The 19,108-nt window shown below is 38.1% G+C and overlaps 1 protein-coding gene across 2 annotated transcripts in view; it reads right to left on the reverse strand.

Annotated features, from left to right (window-relative positions):
- Positions 1-19,108, reverse strand: part of HOMER1 (homer scaffold protein 1) — a 90,369-nt gene that overhangs the window by 36,571 nt on the left and 34,690 nt on the right. For both annotated transcript variants that reach the window (XM_065663090.1, XM_065663089.1), the window contains exons 4-5: positions 18,810-18,902; positions 11,078-11,220 (exon numbers count right to left, since the gene is read on the reverse strand). In XM_065663090.1, coding sequence (XP_065519162.1) covers positions 11,078-11,220; positions 18,810-18,902 — 236 coding nt within the window. The remainder of the gene's footprint in view (positions 1-11,077; positions 11,221-18,809; positions 18,903-19,108) is intronic.

The following is a 19,108-nucleotide window of genomic DNA, read 5'->3' on the forward strand; positions in this document are numbered from 1 at the left end:
AGAATGAGCCCTCGTAGAATACACAGCTATGTATAGCTTATGAATTTCAGTCAGCTCTATAATAGACAAATTCTGGAGAAAGTAACTCTGATGAAAACTATTTTTTGTCTAAGAAACTCATTTAAATACGAAATAATTCTCTAAAAAATATACTAAGTCAGTAATCATGCTATGTATTTTTAATATAAATTTCTAAACTGCTTTGCCAAACTTTAGGTTTTAAATACTCATTCTTTCAAGGAGCGGGCAGAGATAACCCATTTGGCTGAATCCTATCAATAAATACATAAAACCAGCAAGTGGCTTAATCAAGTTCCCCATGGTTTCTCTGCAACATGCAGACAACTGCATGTTGGTTCTGAACTGGAGAATCAACAGAGCACAGTTAATTCCTAAACTACATGCGCCTTAGAGCGAGTGCCCAATCCTCCATTCCGTGTGACCACTGGAGAAGCCTGTACCAGTTGCTCAAGGTACAGTTGTTAACTGCAGTTGCTAATTCTGAAGCATCAGAGGGGTAACAAAAAAAATAAGATCTGCGGTCACATCCTAAACTGTGCTTCTTTTCAATCAAAACAGTATTTGGGACAGCAGAACATCTATCTCATATCTTCAACAGGAAGAGAATCCATAACTTAAGAATTTGTTGTCAGCTATCATTGACTTTAATGGACAATTGCCTAGGAGAAAGTTATCTAACTGATTGAAAACCAGCTAATTTTTAAGTCCATATGAGCTTCCTTAACACTACCTACTTAATAAATGGCAAAACCCATGGATCCAAGGATCCATGTAGCACATTTTAGGTCCATCCACAACTAATAATTCATCCAGTCTTAAAATGGAAACACTCCATGACTTAAGATGCTTGGCACCTTGTAACTCAGATTAGATGTAACATAAATTCCCCTACCCCATATCCAAGAGTTTCCTAGTAAATGTCGGTAGGAAGAGAATGAATAAAAGGCACTTCAGCTTAAACACCTGGTTCTAGACAGACTGATACTGGTTTCATCTCCAATGTGAGTTGTTAAAGGATGAAGGTATGGTTATTTATAACCTGATTGGAAGTCTGGGAAAAAATTAGTTCTACATTATTTTAGAAAATAGTAATAATTCAGTTATTAATGTTGTCATCATAGATGCATGTCTATCATCAGGCCTTCCAGACAGTAGTGAAACCACAAACATACAGCATATGTAGGATTTCAGAAGTGAATATCCCTATATATATATATATATGTGCAGCTTCTCACGTGAGTAGTACATGTATCTCATGATCCACTACTACAACCAAGATAACACAGGAGGTAGAGTAACTTGTTGGTATGAGTAAGAGAAGGACTAAATTGGTATCAATCAGATGTATTCAGAAGATTCACCTTCATTAAAATGTACTCAATTACAGTCTTCTCCCCCCTCCTTTCTTTTAAAAAATACTTCCTTCAAGTATTCCACTGGGTTTGGACCTGCTGCCTAAAAACTTCTTGTATGTCCTTTCTTTTAGAGTAAAGCAGACAGATGAGATACAGCAACACAGAGATCTTTCACAAGAGCAAGGAGCAGGCCAAACAGACACTATCCCTGGCACAGATCACCTAGTTCAACCTCCCTGCCACGGATGTCCTTCACTAGAAGAGGCTGCACAAAGCCCCATCCAACCTGGCCTTAAACACTTCCAGGGAGGGGGCATCCACAACTTCTCTGGTCAACAAGTTCTGGTGTCTCATCACCCTCACTGTACAAAATCTGAGCGAAGATATTAAAGTACTTGAGCAATTCAATAACTGGAGGTATTTCTCCATTAAAAACAGACTTTACAAATGTAAAGTGAAGGGGGCAGGTTTAGGTGGACTTAAAAAGGGTAAGGCTGTATTTTGAAAATAAATTGTTGCTATGAGTTAAAACATTCTGGTACATTAAACCACATTTTAATGTACCAAAATTCCACAAGTTTTCTCTTGCTGAGTTTTCTAAAGCTGGTTTTTAGCTGGTGGACTTTGAACTCAGAACTCTTCAGCAACACTTCAATTTCCTTTCTTTCTAACAAATATAACAGAGGCTTTCTTCCATTACTGGAATGTCTGGAAGTTACACAAGTTCATCCATGTTTTGTATACTGATTTTAGAAACTAATCTGAAGTTGACAATAAGTGAATCTTGAGATGAGTAAAATAAAGATAGTGATGCAGATTCTTCTGCAGCACACTTAAAAGTCACCTGAAGGCCACAAATCTTCAGTTCTCTTTAACTTACTTTCTCTAAAACTGTGTAACCTTTTCAATAATTTCTGTGTGGATGGAAACATGTACCCTGAAACCCAAGTGCTGACTATTCTCCATTTTCATAGAACCAGTTTATAACTACTAAGTCTATTTAGAGGAAGAAAGCAGTAAATGAACAAATCTGGAAAAGGTTTTTAGCATTTGTCTCCCCATATAGATGGTTGCATAAGCATTGTATTTTGCATTGGTAAAGATAAGTGGACTAAGTCTTGCACTTTAATGAAGCAGCTACACACAAGGTACTGTATGATACCCTTAATCTGGAGAACACACTGCCCTGGCCAAGTCTTGATAAAAATAGTTAAAATTCCAGGCTCTGAAAAGCCCCCAGCCTTCGCATCAAGAATTAATCTCAGGCTGAATCACATAATCAGCTAGGTTGGAAAAGACCTTTAACATCACCAAATCCAGCTATTACTCCAGGACTGCAAAAACCACCACTAAACCATGTCACTAAGGGCCTTATCTACATGTTTTTTTGAACACTTCCAGGGATGTCGATTCAACCACTTCCATGGGAAGCCTGCTCTAATGCATGACTACCCTTTTGGCGAAGCAAGTTTTCTTAATATCCAGTTTAAGCCTCCCTTGGCACAGCTTGAGGCCATTTCCTCTTGGTTCTATGGCTTGTTACTTGGGAAAAGAGACCAGCCACCTCCTCACTCCATCCTCCCTTCAGGTAGTCGCAAAGAGCAACAAGGTACCCCCTGAGCCTTCCCTTCTCCACACTGAACAACCCCAGTTCCCTCAGCCACTCCTCATCATATTTGTGCTCCAGACCCTTCACCAGCTTTGTTGCTCTTCTCTGGCCCTTCTCCAGCTCCTCAACGTCTCTCTCGTAGTGAGGGGCCCAGAAATGAACACAGGATTTGAGATGCAGCCTCACCAGTGCCCATTACAGGGGATGATCACTGCCCTGGCCCTGCTGGCCACGCTACTGCTGATACAGGCTGGGATGCTGTTGGCCTTCTTGGCTGCCTGGGCACAAGCTGGATCATGTTCAGCTCCGTCAATCAGCACCCCCAGGTCTTTTTTCCATGAGCAGCTTTCCAGCCACTCTTCCCCAAGCCTGGAACGTTGCATGGGTTTGTTGCGGCCCACGTGCAGGACCTGGCACTTTGCCTTGTTGAACCCCATACCACTGGCCACAGCCCATTGATCCAGCCTGCCCACATCCCTCTGCGGAGACTTCCTATCCTCCAGCAGATCAACAGCCAGCGTGGCGTCATCTGCAGATTTACTGAGGATGCACTTGATCCCCTCATCCAGATCATCAACGAAGACATTAAACAACAGTGGCACTAACACTGAGCCCTGAAGGACACCACTAGTGACTGGTCACCAACAAGATGTGACAGTGTTTACCACCACTCTTTGGGCTCTGCCACCTTTTTGACTCAGTGAAGAATACACCTGTCCAGGCCATAAGCAGCCAGATTGTCCAGGAGAATGCTGTGGGAAATGGTGTCAAAAACTTTACTGAAGTCCAAAAAGACAATATCCATAGCCTTTCCCTCATCAACCAGGCGGGTCACCTTGTTATAGAAGGAGACTGGGTTTGTCAAGCGGAACCTGAAGGTATAGGCATGAATGGGTCACACTGCCTTGGTTGTGAAATACTTCCATGTGTCAAGTTTCTTAACCAATGGGAAAGAGACAGTGGAGTCTCAGTGATCAGACTTTGTGAAAAATATGTTTGTCCTACAAACACCCCCTATGCTTACCCCCCACCCTCCACCCAAAGGCTTTAATATTCAAAGGTCATGACTGTTAGAAAATTTATTTGAGTCTCAGGGGATCAACAGCTATGCGGGTTTATTTTTTCCCTGGTAACTTCAGGTGTTACTGGCTTTCTGCTTCTTGTTTCTTTAGTAGGTGGCTGAAAAATGGTAAATAAGCACTGAGGCTTCCAATCCAAACAGGGCATGACATTTGCAGTTTTATCTAGCCACAGATGGTTTTAAAACAAAAAGCAGTGATACAAAGTGGCTATCTCCTCTCACAATTTTTCATTGTTTTTTTTGGAAGAGCAGTGCATTGTAACCTGCAGCATTTCTTTCATGTCTGTTCTCTTTGATACCAATGGCACCTCTCATCTTGGGGCTGGGGTCGGTGGGGAAGTTTGAAAAGATGAAAAGACACTGTAGTTGGAAATGCTGACCTAACTTCATCAAAATTTACCCAGAGAGATCTCTGGTGTATTAAAGGCAACACTATGGAGTCCTTCTCAGTGTCTGGTGTTCAGTTTGCAGCTTATCCCTACTTACTGTTTGAAAGGTTTTCTACGATGACACTCACTGATGGAAGTAGGAGTAAAGAAAACATGAGGTATCAACAGCCTACATAAGATAGTCTGTAACTGTAATTCTTCTTCTTGAAAGGATTATTGCATGTTTGATCTTACAACTCACAAAACAGCAGATTCTAAATCATATATGTACCAATCATACCATAAAACACACCTCACAGGCACTGCCCACAATTTTAAACAAGCATACACACTGGTATCAGAATGCACAATAGAATAAAGAGAAAAGCTTCTCCATGGATGACTACAAATGACCAAAGTCGCTGCATGCTAACAGTAGACTCCTAAAATGAGTAACATGTTTCAGAGAACTGTATTCTTGTAAATGCCTAAAAAAAATAACGGTTGTGAATTAATGGATGCAACCAAAAAACCTTGAAAAACATTCATCCTGATGAATCTGATTCAGTATTAAATATCACATATCCTGGTTCACAGACCCAATGCTTAGAACTGCTGAAGTATTAACTATCTTTAAATTTCAGTCATACTTTGGATAGCCTGAACATTATGAATGTATTTTACAAAATAAAAGTTCATTCCTTAAACAAGATAGTTCCTTCCCTCCCCCCATTTTTACTGGGCTTTTTTTTAATTATGTATGTGATTAAATGGGGAAAAATTACATAGGACAAATAGTATGGTTTTTGTTTTGTTTTATTTGGGGTTTTTTGTTTGGTTTTAATGAAGTTGCATAATGATTGTATTTCTTTTCTAAGAAGGTACTTAAGAGTTATGTTTCAAGAATGCTCACTTTTTTCTGAAGACAGTATTTATATAACCTAATTTGAAACACCCTAGTCACGTTGCCTGAATTGCCCCTTGGAGCTCTCACTAAATAAATGGCAGGAAGAAGATAATTGACATGCTCCAAACTAAAATGTGCTTAGATGCATGAGAGAGATGGTGAAATTACTCTCTTAAGTGTTTTGGCTCTCATCCATTCCCGCAGCCATTAAAATTATTTCAATTAGTTTGAGAGTTTCTTCATTTCTAAGACCTAAGCAACACAAACACCAAGACCATTCTTTCAGTAGCAGACACAATTCGTCTCCACCCCTCCTCCCATTACTAGAGTTATCTTATGAAAATATTACAGGGTGAGCTGTACTGTGCTGTGTTTGACATGCTGCTGGTTTAAAACTATGTAATGATTTACCATGCATTCCAATCACACTTTAAAGAATTTTCAGGAATTATCAGTCCAGAAAGTCAGAGACATGAAAAAAATTACATGAACACAAGGTAAGATTTTCCTTCCAAATTAACAATTTCCTACCAAGAACTTTTATTTTGAAGGACAGCCTACTTGAACTAGATCCTGGCAGCTTAGGCAGAAGTACAGGAGTGTGGGGAAGCAGCAGGAATTGTGTCAGGGAGGGGTGAGCAATCCCTGCCTGTGTGCTAGTTCCAGAGACCACTAGACTCGTGCTGGTGGAGCACAAGAGGCTGAGGAACAGCATAGCTACGCCTTTCACAACATCAAAGAGATGCTGGTTGAGGTGAAGTCAAGACCTACATCTAAGTTGCTGTTTCAACCAGTCCTTTGCTTACACTGACAGCAGGAACATATTACCTTTGTTATTTCTTCAGGAGCACTCAGAAAAGAAACTCAATCTTTTCTCAACAGACTAATTGAATTTACCAGAGCTTCTTCAGTATGCCTTAAATTGTCACAGGTCATTACAGTACTGTGCAACGTGAGGACAGTTACTGCTTTTGATGTTACAGAGAAACCTTCTTAAAAGCCTGGCTTTATCAGTCCCCGTTCTAGAAGGTTTTTAAAACCCAACTGGATAAAGCTTAGTGCAGCCTGGTGTGATCTCATAGCTGATCTCTGAGCAGGAACTTGGATTGAAGAGCTCCTGAGCTTCCTCAGAAGAAGAAATTATCCTATGATCAGGTTAGATAACATTCCAAAACAAAACAAACAAAAAAAGTAGTATGCACCCCTAGGACTATTTGGTAAGGAAGCTATGCATAACCCAACCCCGAAAAAACCACCCAAATACAAGGATTTGAGTATAAATTCACATTACAAAGCACCACAAAAACAACTCAAAACTTTTCCTTAAAGCCAACTGAACAGTTCAGCATGATCCCCAATGTACCTTTACTGTAATACAACTAATATATTTAAGGTTGTAGAAATAAGTAGTTTTAATACACAAAGTGAAAAATCTACTAAACAGATTTCTGCATACAACTTTTAATAGAAACTCGGTGAAGGAACATGAGCTAGCAGCAAGATTTTTGTTTTTTCTTTGTTGTACAGTATTGGATTTACATGCAGCATCATTAAATGGTAAGATATTGAGACAATAACATAGCTAAGATATTAACATCATTTGAAGTAAATCTATTTTCACTAACGCAATGAGTCAAAATTCCCTGTTAAAAATTTGCTTGAATACAAAAATAGGAATTTTAACGAACGAGCAACAAACACACATATATATATATTGTCTGATCAAAACATCATGAAATTGAAAATCCAAGTTTATGTATTACAAGGAAAAAATGAGGTAACAGGGTTAAGTAATGGTTGACAGAAAACTGAAGACTTCCAAGCTTTGTCCCAGAAGAATCCTCTTACATTTTGTTTCTGAAAGTGTATTTTATCAACTTCGTTAAGGTGCCAAATACGGAATAAAGCTTGTTATAAACAAATATATTCTCTCTTCAACGGTGAAAGAACAAGTTCACCAAACAGTTACCAAAAGCCCCAAGCAGCAGCTGCAGAGTTCACCAAATACATTATTCCGTTTTAACATTGGAATTATATTCTAAGGCTGAATAAGTTTAGTACACTGTTTCTCTGGGCTCATTCAGATGACCAGAAATTGTATATTATGCACCATCAGGATTAAAAATTTTATTTAAAAAACAGTCACATCAGAAGTAGTAAAAAAAATTTTCACAGCTTCTCTCCAGACCCCATTTTATGATCAACAGTTTTCAGTTTGGAAAAAGAAATAATAATCACAACTCGAAGAATGTGGAAAATGTTGTTTTAAGAAAGGAAGATGTCTTAAGAATAAAAAGACATACTTCTTTTAGTCTTAGTTATTTTAAACATTAGATTTGATTAACTAGCTTCTATCAGAGAAACAAGCCTTCCTGGACTTGCTATCATTCAATAAAGGATTGATCAGTGTGGCAGCCAAGATTTTTAAAAATTCTAATGCCAGGCTTAGGCTACATTTGTTCTGGCAGCATTACTCATGAGAGCAGTGCTCAGGCTATATTACATTTTAGGATGTGGGAGTTCCCAAGTAATATTACTTCATAATTCAACATCAACCATCATAGATGGTGAAAAGAAAAAAAGGAAAAAAAAGGCAAGATGTTTAATTACAGGAGTTTAGCTTCTGTGCAAGGTTTGTTAACTGTGAAATATCCTTGTCTCTCAAGTAGCTGACCAGAGTAACACTGCTTGTAAACAGACTTCTGCTCTATTATGCTAATGGGATATGAATAGTATTTTAGACATATACTGGAGAATTTGCATTTCAATACTTACAATTATTTACTGGAATAATGAGAAATTTGTGTTCTAATAACAAAACTCTGATGACTTAAGTAATACTGGCTTTCAGCTTCTAAGTACAAGTGGTCAGAAAATAACTATAAATACCAATGTAGTCTACACTTAACTGCGGAAGTAACAGGCCACATCAACTTACACCGAGACATAAACAGCACAGAGAACACTTGCAGAAGAGGACGTATCTGGCCAGTGAGGATGTGTTAGAACAAAATCAAACTAAACATTTTTCAGGCCTGCAGATTAAAAATGACTAGTAAGATGCAGACTTAAGTATGACCTCCACATCAGTGATGTCTGACCTTGTGAACTCCTGTCTGACCCTTCCAGTTCATACAAAGACATGAAAACCCCTTACCTATATCACTCCTTCAAACTTTTAACTCTGTCCTCTGCCACAGACACCTGCACTCAGTTGAGCCTGGCAATCCCCCCGGCAGCAACTCACTTCCCAGCTCACCAGCCACCGTCTTAGCTGCCCCATAGCTGCCTGGGCCCCTGCCGTGCAGCCCCCCCACATGCCTTCACTGAGGACCACTCTTTTTGGTTCTTTACAGGGTAAGTGTATACTGACAGTGTCAGAGCACAATATAACTCTCCTATTCATAGAAGAAATTAACTCCTTTGGTAGTGTTCTTCCAGTGAAATATAGGCAGCTTCAGTGACTCTCACAGTATAATGTATAAAGCACTGCCACAAACAAGACAACACTCAAATGCCCTTCCAGCGTTACCCTCCTCACCCAGTAGCACTGGCTAAAGTTCACCTTTGCCGAAAAGCAGGGTGCAAGTGGGAGAGGCTCAGTGATGAGCAGGAGTTACTAGGGTGTACAAGGGAAGGGCTCAGTTCAGCAACTCCTCTCCATCATACGTGGAGTGCCACCAACACACAGCATCATCAGAAGGGCAGGGAATAAGCAGCACAGTCCCTTTCTGTTCCCAACATATGAAAAGCCCAGGGAGTCTCCATATATAGGGGTGTAAGGTTGTACATTTAACTCTTTTTTTTTTTTCCTTTAAATAAGGCAAGCAGATTGCCTGCACAGAGCATGCTTTCAGCCAGCACAAGCAGCTATGTATGTCTATCAAGTTGCCAATTCAGTATTATGAAATACCTCTATAAAACGTGCCCATTTAACCCGGCCTAACACAATCTGAAAGCTTCACTTTCCATCTCTTTCATGCATGTGTTTCATGCATCTTTATTTCTTTACAATAAATAAATAACATTTATTTATAACAAAAAACATATCTAGTAAAAAATTAATTTATTTCAAAGCTTTTTAAAAATTTGCATTTTCTTCAGCAACAGCTCACTAACAAACTTGAAGCTACCATTAGCAACACAAAACTCCGGTCTTTTCAGAATCATCATGAGAAATGACCCTCAAAATGCAGAATTATTGTGGGAAAACCAATTTGGGCTAGTGGTATTTAACAGGATAAGCAACTATAGCAGGCACTCACACTGCACACAGGAAGTAGACAGGAAAATGCAAAACACATGACGGTTTCATAACCTCTATTCTACACCACCAAAAATTACAACTGGGTTGTTTCAAAGCAAATCTTCAGTCATGCTCAATGCAGAGCAAAGCTTAGTTACTACACTGACATAAGAGAAAACATTTACAGATGCAGAATGACAGGTGAGATCTTGCAGCTATCATTTAAAAAAAGGAAAAAAAAAAACCCAAAACAAACAACACTAGTCATGTGTACTTTATCACAACTCCTTTCCACAAAAACACTGATAGAGAATTTCAACACACAAATAGTTCAAATGAACTCACTACAGAACACTGACAGATGTGCAACACTTGCAATACCCCTTCAACATGCACACAGCACTCTTACGAAGGACCATTTCTTCTAGAACATTTAATAGATGCACTAGTGACAGTTGAAGTATAAAAATAAACACAATCACTCTGTTAAAAAACTTAGTGCAAAATTGTAACTTTCTCATTTGAAAATGTATATTATTTCCAGATATGTTTAGTATTATCCTCTTACAAAAACCAAGAAGTCCTGCACAATTGCATCTCTGCTCATTCTGAATTGCATGACATACCTGAAGTCCTAGTAATCCCCAGTCTTTGATCAAAAGCTCTTAAAACTCTATTTAAACTGAATTAGACAATGTTTAAAAAAAATATATCTAGTATTTCTAGCTCTGTTCTAAGTTTATGAAATGTTTCAGTTACTTTCCACAGTCTCAATACATTGTGCTTCACTGACAGTGACCCATTTACAACAATTTCTGATAGGTGAGATCTATCTTAACTCATTATTTGTACAGTTAAATAGAAAGTCCTACATAATTAAAGAGTCTTTGCTTTCTTAAAGAACAGAGCACAGCACTCCTAATGCAACAAAATGTAATTCAGTCTGAAGCAGAACTACACTTCTCTTGTATTTCAAAAGAAGTTGAAAAATGTTTTCAACTGTCAAGAGAACTGTTCAGTTAGAGGCTGCTTAAACTTCATAATTCAGAAGTGCTGTAAGAGACTCATTTCTTCCAACAACTCACCAATGAAAGGCTAACATCCAGTCCTATCAGTCATTTAAGGAATGTGTGCAAAAATTATTTAATTGGAATATTCTGTGAAGCAGTTAATTTTACTAAGATCTCAGACATAGAAATAATGCTTCCTGTTAAAGGGACACCTACACTACCCAGTGTTCAAGGGCTCATGTTAAGATGATTAAACTCTGAATTAATATTCCCCCAAATCTTATTCCAAAATATTTTCTCATACCTGCTTTTTTCTTAAAGCAAAAAACAATACTGCGCAAATGTAAAAGCTAGTCCATTTTTGGGGGGGAGGTTGGGTTTGGTTGTTTGGGAGTTTTTTCATGCAAAATGGGAGAAGGTCCCTTTAACAAGGAAGGAGACAGGTATCACTTAATCAGGATGTGGGAATGGAATCTGTACCTATGGGTAAATGGCAATGCGTTCTGGGTTGGTTCAGCCCTTGGTTCTGAGTTCTGCGTCACTTCTGGCATCACTCGCTCATCATCTGTCCCGTTAATACTTTCCGGCGTTAAAGGAGACTGAATATCCCCTCCAGCTGATTCCTTGAGTAAAACAAAAAATACATTAAAATTATAAACAGCCCTGCTCAGAAGAGCTATGTGCATGTAAGTGCTAACATGAATTCTCAAATGATACACAAATTTAGGTAGCATTGCTGAAAGGTTCAGCCTTCCAGCATCTCTCATAGCAGTATTTCATCACATGAATTTAATTTTAGAAGTAGTTTATTAACATAACATTCATATTATCTTGTACAAAACACAACTGACCTATGAATTATTTGCAAGTATTTTTGTATTGCTTATTGCAGTGCTCTCTCTCTCTCTCTCTCTCTTACCTGGTATTACATTCTGCCTTCATCCTGCTAGACAGTGCATGACTACTGACACCCAGGATTCTTGTCTCTTATTAAAAATGTGAAACAAACAATTCTAATATTTTTTCAAAATCTTTCATATTGTTTATTAACCAAAGTGACATAAGAAGGGCCATTGGTGGTGCATCCACTGTTTCACAAATGAGCCATCTGTAAAGAATGCTTGTTCAGCGAAGCCCCTGAGAAAGTTTTGCAGGCACATTAGCCTGGCTTAGCTCTTGCTGGCTGTGGTATTATCTGTGAAGGAGAACAACCCAGATACACCCAGACAGCTTCCACTACTGCTATGTAACTGCACACCTGAAAAACTTAATGGCTGCCTCCCAGCAAAAGGGCACTCCCGGGGATTTAATCACGCTTCACCACTCTAATATGTACATTTGCGTTTTGGCCAAAAAACACCATGTGCTAATTTGTAGTCACTGAAAAGTATTTATTTTTTATTCAAACAAAGTACAGCCTTGTAGCCCACATCCTAGGTTAGAACATTATAGGCTTTCAGTCCTTGCATGTGGTTTAATTTTAGTGTTTTCTTTCCTATTCTATTCCTTTTCAAGTAATGGGTTTTGCAGGAGATCAGAGTCACATAAGCTAAGCAGCTCATCTCAATTTTCAAATGTCTTAGCAGGCTTTCAGTAACCAAGTGACAACATTTAACTCTGAAACAGAGGAGCCTCATGAATAGAGTTCAATGAATTCACAGAGGGGTGTCTATACAGCAGAGGACTGGTTGAATTACAGAATTTCCATAAGTTAAACATCTTCATACAGCCTTCTACCACCTGCATGGGGACTAGATGAACTGCTATTTAATGTTATTAAGCTTAAGCACAAGCAGTCCCTGAAGTGGAGAGCTCCTCTCCCCAGCTCTTTGACACTCTGCACAGGAAACTGAAGAACAGCAATCTCAGATGGAATTGCAAAGTATCTGAAAGTTGTCACGATCATGCAAGATCAGGGTTTCATTTTGAACCTCCGCTTGTAGCCTTTAGTTAGTTTAAAAGGATAAAGCTTTCTGAAAACCAATACTGAAGCCAATCCTCCATCTGTAGGACATGCTGTCCTTGACTTTGAGACTTAATTAGGTGGAAAAACTCAGTTCTTTTAAAGAAAATAAGATCATCACTTTCCACAACTTTCTGGAGTCCCTCAACCAAAAAATGTTCAATGTTTTCACTGTGCTTTAAATTACATTAAGCCTTTGCAGCATAACAATTGTCAAAATTTTGCATTTATTCTGCCATATTTTTCACACAGTGAGAAATACGTATCTGACTCTACAATCTGAATTAGTGGGTGATACATCATTTTAATACTGACTTCAAGTTATATTATATTTAGCATTTGTGCACATGCACCAGTGTCTCCATTCTACACCTTATTAAATTCTTGCTGATTAAAAAGCAGAAATAATTAGCTTACACTGATTTAATTCCACAGATAAAAGCCATTATTTGTAATATAAATGTAGGGGTTTTACGATATGAATGAAAATTGTTACCTACTTTCAGAAAGCTTGTTATTTTACACTCAAAACTATTATCTTAAGTGTTAATACTTTAAAAGTCAACATTTTTACAGAACAATTTTATTGAACTGAAACTGAATTGAAATTAAGTGTGAAAAGAGAGCAGTAAGCAAGATAACCCAGCAAATAAATTATTCTACACAAATTATATGGTTTTGCCTATTATTATCCTTCACAGGATAGACATTTGACAAACAATTTCCACTGACATTAAATGAAAGGCATTATGGACCCAGGAGTTTCTCTTATTTCCTCTTCCCAAACTACACTAACTATTCTGAAAAATACATACCTCTCTACAAAAAAATACACACTCTACAAAATCTAGATGGCTTGTATCTTTAAGTTAAAATTCCTGCACCACCATTATTAGACTCATAAAGCCAGAGCCTACTTATTAAAATGTTTTGAGTATGAATACATAAAAATTATTGCAGTAGGAGAAAAACAAATGTGCAAGTTCCAACTAGGCTTATTTTCTGTAGAGCACTCTCATAGACTTCTAATTTGAATGCAATTGAAGTGAAAAACGTTAATGCAGACAATCATAGTCTATGTAATACCTAAGGGTTCACTGCCTGCAAATTCACGAGAGTCTGATTTTGTATGTACAAGAGAAGCATTAGATTCTAGGATGTGTTTCTTCCACCAGTAATACAGGTTAATTCGTGCTCTCACACACTCACAACTATCCTTGCCTAATAAATAATTTATGTGCAATGAAATACAATGAAGCTGACTACAAATAAAGCACCAAAGACAACAGAAAGCCACTCGCACTGGACAACTCTTTCACAAATGTTTAAAAACAATGTGTTCCCATTTTATATTAATCAGAGGAAAAGAATGTTAGAAACATTTTTGTGAGATGTTCATATGTAATGAAATTTTTATTCCATACTACTGTAGTTTCACACATCCACTCCAGACTTCACAGAGCTGGGGAAGAAACTGAGGTCAGCTTAAGAAGACATTTTCATCCTTCCTTTCTAGCTGGGATAGCAGGTTTATTTAGTTCTAATATTCAACTGTATAGACACGATATTGAAAAACACAGCTCTTAAATTGAAAATGACAAGTCTTCCTATAAATCAGTGATGTATTTTAATGCCTGATAATTCCCAGTCATGACAGTTACAAAAGAGGTTTTTCATACATCTGAGAAGGATTAATAGCTCTCCTGTGGTACCACTGTTGTATCATATACAGGTTTTCTGGAGAATATTGAACTTTAAGTCACTCACCAGTCCCGGACTTACACATGCTCTTGAGGATTAGTATTTTCCCACACGATGAGTACACAATACATGAGAGTCTGGCTCAGGTACATTTTGCTATTTAAGAGTTTGTCAGAGATCTGCACTGTCTAATGGAGCTCTGACCCTACTAACAGGTATGCAGGACTTCAGTAATGCCAAGCAGTATAAAAATGACAGTGCACACAGTATATAAACTAAACGTAACATAGGGGAATTCATCAAAAGATGCCTCAATTTTAAAATCTTACAAACAAAATGCATACACTCACAAAAGAGCCTCTACAGTAAAACAAGGGACTTCACAGCACAGACCAAGCCACCTTTTAATGGTGACTAACAGAGAACAGAATAAAAGGAGTAGATCATTCTAAAATCATGAACACACCAATTCCAGCTTGCTTTCCTACTACATATTATACTGCTTTCTCATTAAGTATTCCATACACTTCCCTGGCATTGCTGTTCTTCATGGTGCCTCTCTGTTCAGTACTGACTGGCAATAGTATAAGTCTGCCAGCTACTGATTCAGATACAATAACTATTATGAGAAATGTTTGTTCCAGCATAGAAATTCACGTAACATCCCAGAAACTTACTTTTCCTACAAGCTTTCTAAGTAAATTTTGTTCTTCTATAAAGAAAAAGCCAACAGGTTTTTTTGCCAAGACCATTTTGCCAAAACCAACCCAATTCTTGCACTAAAAAATTATGTGATTCTACAACTTTTCAGGCAACAGCTATTCCTTATACTCTGCATAAAAGGGATTAGAATTGCAGACAAGACTATTTTGAGTAAATTAGTCACCACACAATGTCAAATATTAACAGATATCTTAACCTGAAAAGACCACGGTTAAAAACAGTATCTGAGGACAGATTCTTGCACAGAGAAAAAGAACTGAGGTTCAAAACCCCATTTGGTTGCAAGACTGATAGGGCGAGACTGTAGACCACACAAACTGCTCTATTTGGTTCTAACGCTTTCACCAAGTTAAAGTTAGTTTAAAAAAGAGAAAAAAACCAAACCAAAACAACAAGGTGGGGGAATACACACACAGTTTTCAGGCTATTGCTTCAGTGAACTCCAGATCAAAGTGCAGCTTTTAGGGCACAGGCAACATTGTAACTGAAAACAGACTATGGGTGGCTTGTCACTGTAACATCCATGAGTTCCTGATCTGAGCAAATTAATACTCTATATTATAAGATGGGTCTGGGAAATAGGAGGTGGCACAGCAGAAGAACCAGTATTTTAGTTTTATATAAATAAGGTAAGAGCATTGCAAAGCTTTATTACCTACGGCTGAGTTGAAGGGACACCAGATGGGGGTACCTATGTGCATATGTGGTCTCAGAAGTAAAACAGCCAGGCTCCAGACATACCAGAGAAAGTGTGTACTATTATACGAATCCATCTTAATGCAGACAGGTTCAAAGTACCAGCTCTGGTACAGAGCTGACACAGAAACAATGTGTTCCTCATTTCAAGAAAGCACCATGCACCTGGGACTTTACACAGCAATATCTCTCTTTTAACTTGGTCCAGGCCACCGTCTTTCTGTGGACAAGTGAAACTCTTTTTACATTTAAGGTAAATGGTGATTTTATGTATTATCTAATATTCTGGGAAAATAAAGTGAAGCCTGTTGGTAAATAGGAGGAGGAGAACAGGCAGTATTAAAGAAACAGTAAGAATGAAGAGTTTAGAATTAGCAGCATTATAGCTTAGGGGAAAAGGAACTCCTAATTGAGTAATCACAAATCCGGCTATGTATTGCTTTCTTTCTACTATGTGTTACACACACACAAAAGCCAAAGAATACACACCATCAGATGAAATAGAATATAAAAAAAATACTAAACCCAGAACTACTACTTCTGGGCCATTGAGGCATCTTTCTGGTGGAAATACCTCGAAAAACAGTACCAGTATTTTGCTAAAGCTCCTAACACCTTAGAGAAGCAGCCTAACTTCAGTGGACCTCAGATACTTAAGTTTTAGGATAACTAAGTCGAGCAAGTACTTGAACTACAAATACATATTCTATTCCTGAGATACTTCTATTGTTACGTCTAGTTTTGTATTCCTTCCCAATTTCACAACTTTTTGCAGAACATTCAGAATTGAAACTCACACATACCAGTAGTATTTGCAATGAACAGCAAATGCTCTACACAGGGTTTTGTTATGCTATCATTCGTTGTAGAGATATTTTAATGAAGATCAATCTGCAGGGACATACTGAATGCAGAAAAAAAGCACATGCACTTTTTCTCTTTTAAAATTGTGTAGCAGAGAGGGTGGCCAATGTACCATATCTGGTACTTTAATTAACTGATAAATAATAAGAGCATTTGTTTTAGAGCAGTACCAAGAGAAATAAAACATTTTGTTTGACATGTATGTTTTGCCAGTCTCCAGACAGGACAGCGACTGACACTTGTAGCCAACTGAGTTATGATTATATAGCTCACTACTCACATGCTACTTCCCAGTGCCTTTCCTGTCAAAGATTCCTAAAAAAGCCAGGCTCCTGTGAAGTTTTAACTAGCCCCTGAAAATGTCTCTCTCGTTCCTCTTTTGCTCTCCCTCTCATTAGGCAAAAGATAAAGAAGAGCTGTAAATGACTGAGAAAAGCAACACCTGAATTATCTGCCTTGCAGCCACTCTTTGGCAGATGGTCAAAATGACAGCAAGTGGTCCTCTGAATGGCTCAAGGGTCCTGCTTTCCCTTCCTGCTACCAAGCACCCACCTTCCTCCAGTCATAAACCTCTCTGAATAAGACCCAGTGCCATGGAAGTGCTACAGTTTGCTATGAAGCCATCGTCTTTCATCTGCTCCAAAGCTACTGATTCAAGTCCCTTCTCTCTGAGGAAGTAATGAGAAACTTTGAGTATGTGAAGAATACGATGCTGGTGTGCTGGCACTTGCACTAACTGTATCTTTCTGAATAATATGCTAACTTACCAACACAGTGAAAAGTCAAGAGAAGTCCTGAATGTAAAATTATTCCTAAGTGTGCAGTAATTAAATTGCAGCTCTCAATATGCATTACAGAATCACTCAAGGTAACATTTCTGTAACTGCCTACAGTATAAAATGTTAGGTTCTGTGTATAAAAGGAAATCTGTCCAGAATACTAATAATACTAATAGCTCATATACTTTAAGAGAAAGCTTTAACCATGGGCAGCTGCCAGACGAAAGCATCTTGTCTCTAAGTAGTTCAAGTTTACGTCCAAACCAAACACTAAGTCACTCCATTCTACAATGTTGGATTTACCTTCTGAGTCTAGAATATTAATAAACGTGTCAGAAGAGAAGCAGAGTAATTGTTTTGCCTATAATATTGAGTAACTAGAGGCCTAGCTGAAGCACTTCACTGTTTCTAAAGCCAAGTATATATTAGATTGTAACACTGAAATACCTGCTTCCATTATCTCTGTGTTTATTTATGGAATTTATCAGAAAGTGAGATACAGCCAAGGAAACTAATAAAAAAGGCCTTACTTTTCTCCTGTTACATCAGTGCAAGCAGTCTGTCATTAACAGCAAAGCCAGCCTAGTACTTGGGCAAAATGCCTACTGGAAAACAACAGGAGGTTGGTTCACTGGGTGTATTCTTGTGGTTTCCACTGATTTCTCTTGGAAGGACACCAAAGGTAGCTTTCTGGTGGCAATAAAACTATTTGTACAGTACGTTACAAATTGCCTGCCATCTTTGCTCCATCAAGATCAGGAGCATATTACTGCGTAAAGCACCCAAGAGATGCACTGATTCAATGAATTAAGACTCCCCAGAAAAAAGATTCAGCTGCTTTAATCCTACTCAACTCAGTAACCCCTGCTGTAGTTTTAAAGCTGCATCATCCTCCAAGAGAAGGAATTACCCTGGTGTTCGCTATTGCTTAAAACAAAGCAAACAGCTACACACAGAGACAGAAACACTGGAGACGAGGGGAGAGCAGGAGTGAAGGGGCATAAAAGCCCCATGCAATTGCTTTTTTCAAAGCAAATTCAACATACTGCACAATACTACACAGTAGGAAATAAAAATAGTTTGTCGTTTTAACTTTGATTTTTGTTGTAATAATTCTTCTGTAAAAGTCCTTTACAGTGCACCGCCTGAAGTTTTATAGATACAGTATGGAACAAACACAAAAGGTGCTCACTATAGATTTACTTACATTAACTGCTCACCGTGTTTACTCATTTTCTGGATGAAGCTCAAAGAAAAGAATGGGAGTAAACAAAAGGCAAATTTTATTTTAAAACGAGTCCCCTCACACTTTGTAGAGTGTGTTAAATGTATTCTTAGACTTTTTGACACTTCCAGCTGACTGTTGAGAGTATTCACGGTAACTGAGAAGTATCCTATCCAATTTTAATACATCTGTGTGTAAGATACAATACAGTAAGTAGCACAGGTACAAAGTACAAGGCTTCAATCAGGCAACAAGACTCACTTGAGAGGGTGTACTTGTTAGCTCCATCTTTTCTTGGGATTTTTCCTTTGCTAGTCGTGCAGCTTCCTTGAATTCCTGAAATTTTTCAGCAAACTGAAGGTACATATGTTTAAAAAAAAAAAAGGAAAAAGAGAAAGAGTAGGCGTGAAGTAGTACTTTACATGCAGAACAGAATGCTGCACTTAACATTTTACAAAGTCAAATCCTGTCAGTAGAACTTTTTAGTTTTCTCATTAGATACTCATCTAAGTGAGTTGCACAGCGATGTAACTTTCAGACATAATGCACACTGTATGTCA

This window comes from Lathamus discolor, chromosome Z (genome assembly GCF_037157495.1).
Source record: "Lathamus discolor isolate bLatDis1 chromosome Z, bLatDis1.hap1, whole genome shotgun sequence".
NCBI classification, from domain to species: domain Eukaryota; kingdom Metazoa; phylum Chordata; class Aves; order Psittaciformes; family Psittacidae; genus Lathamus; species Lathamus discolor.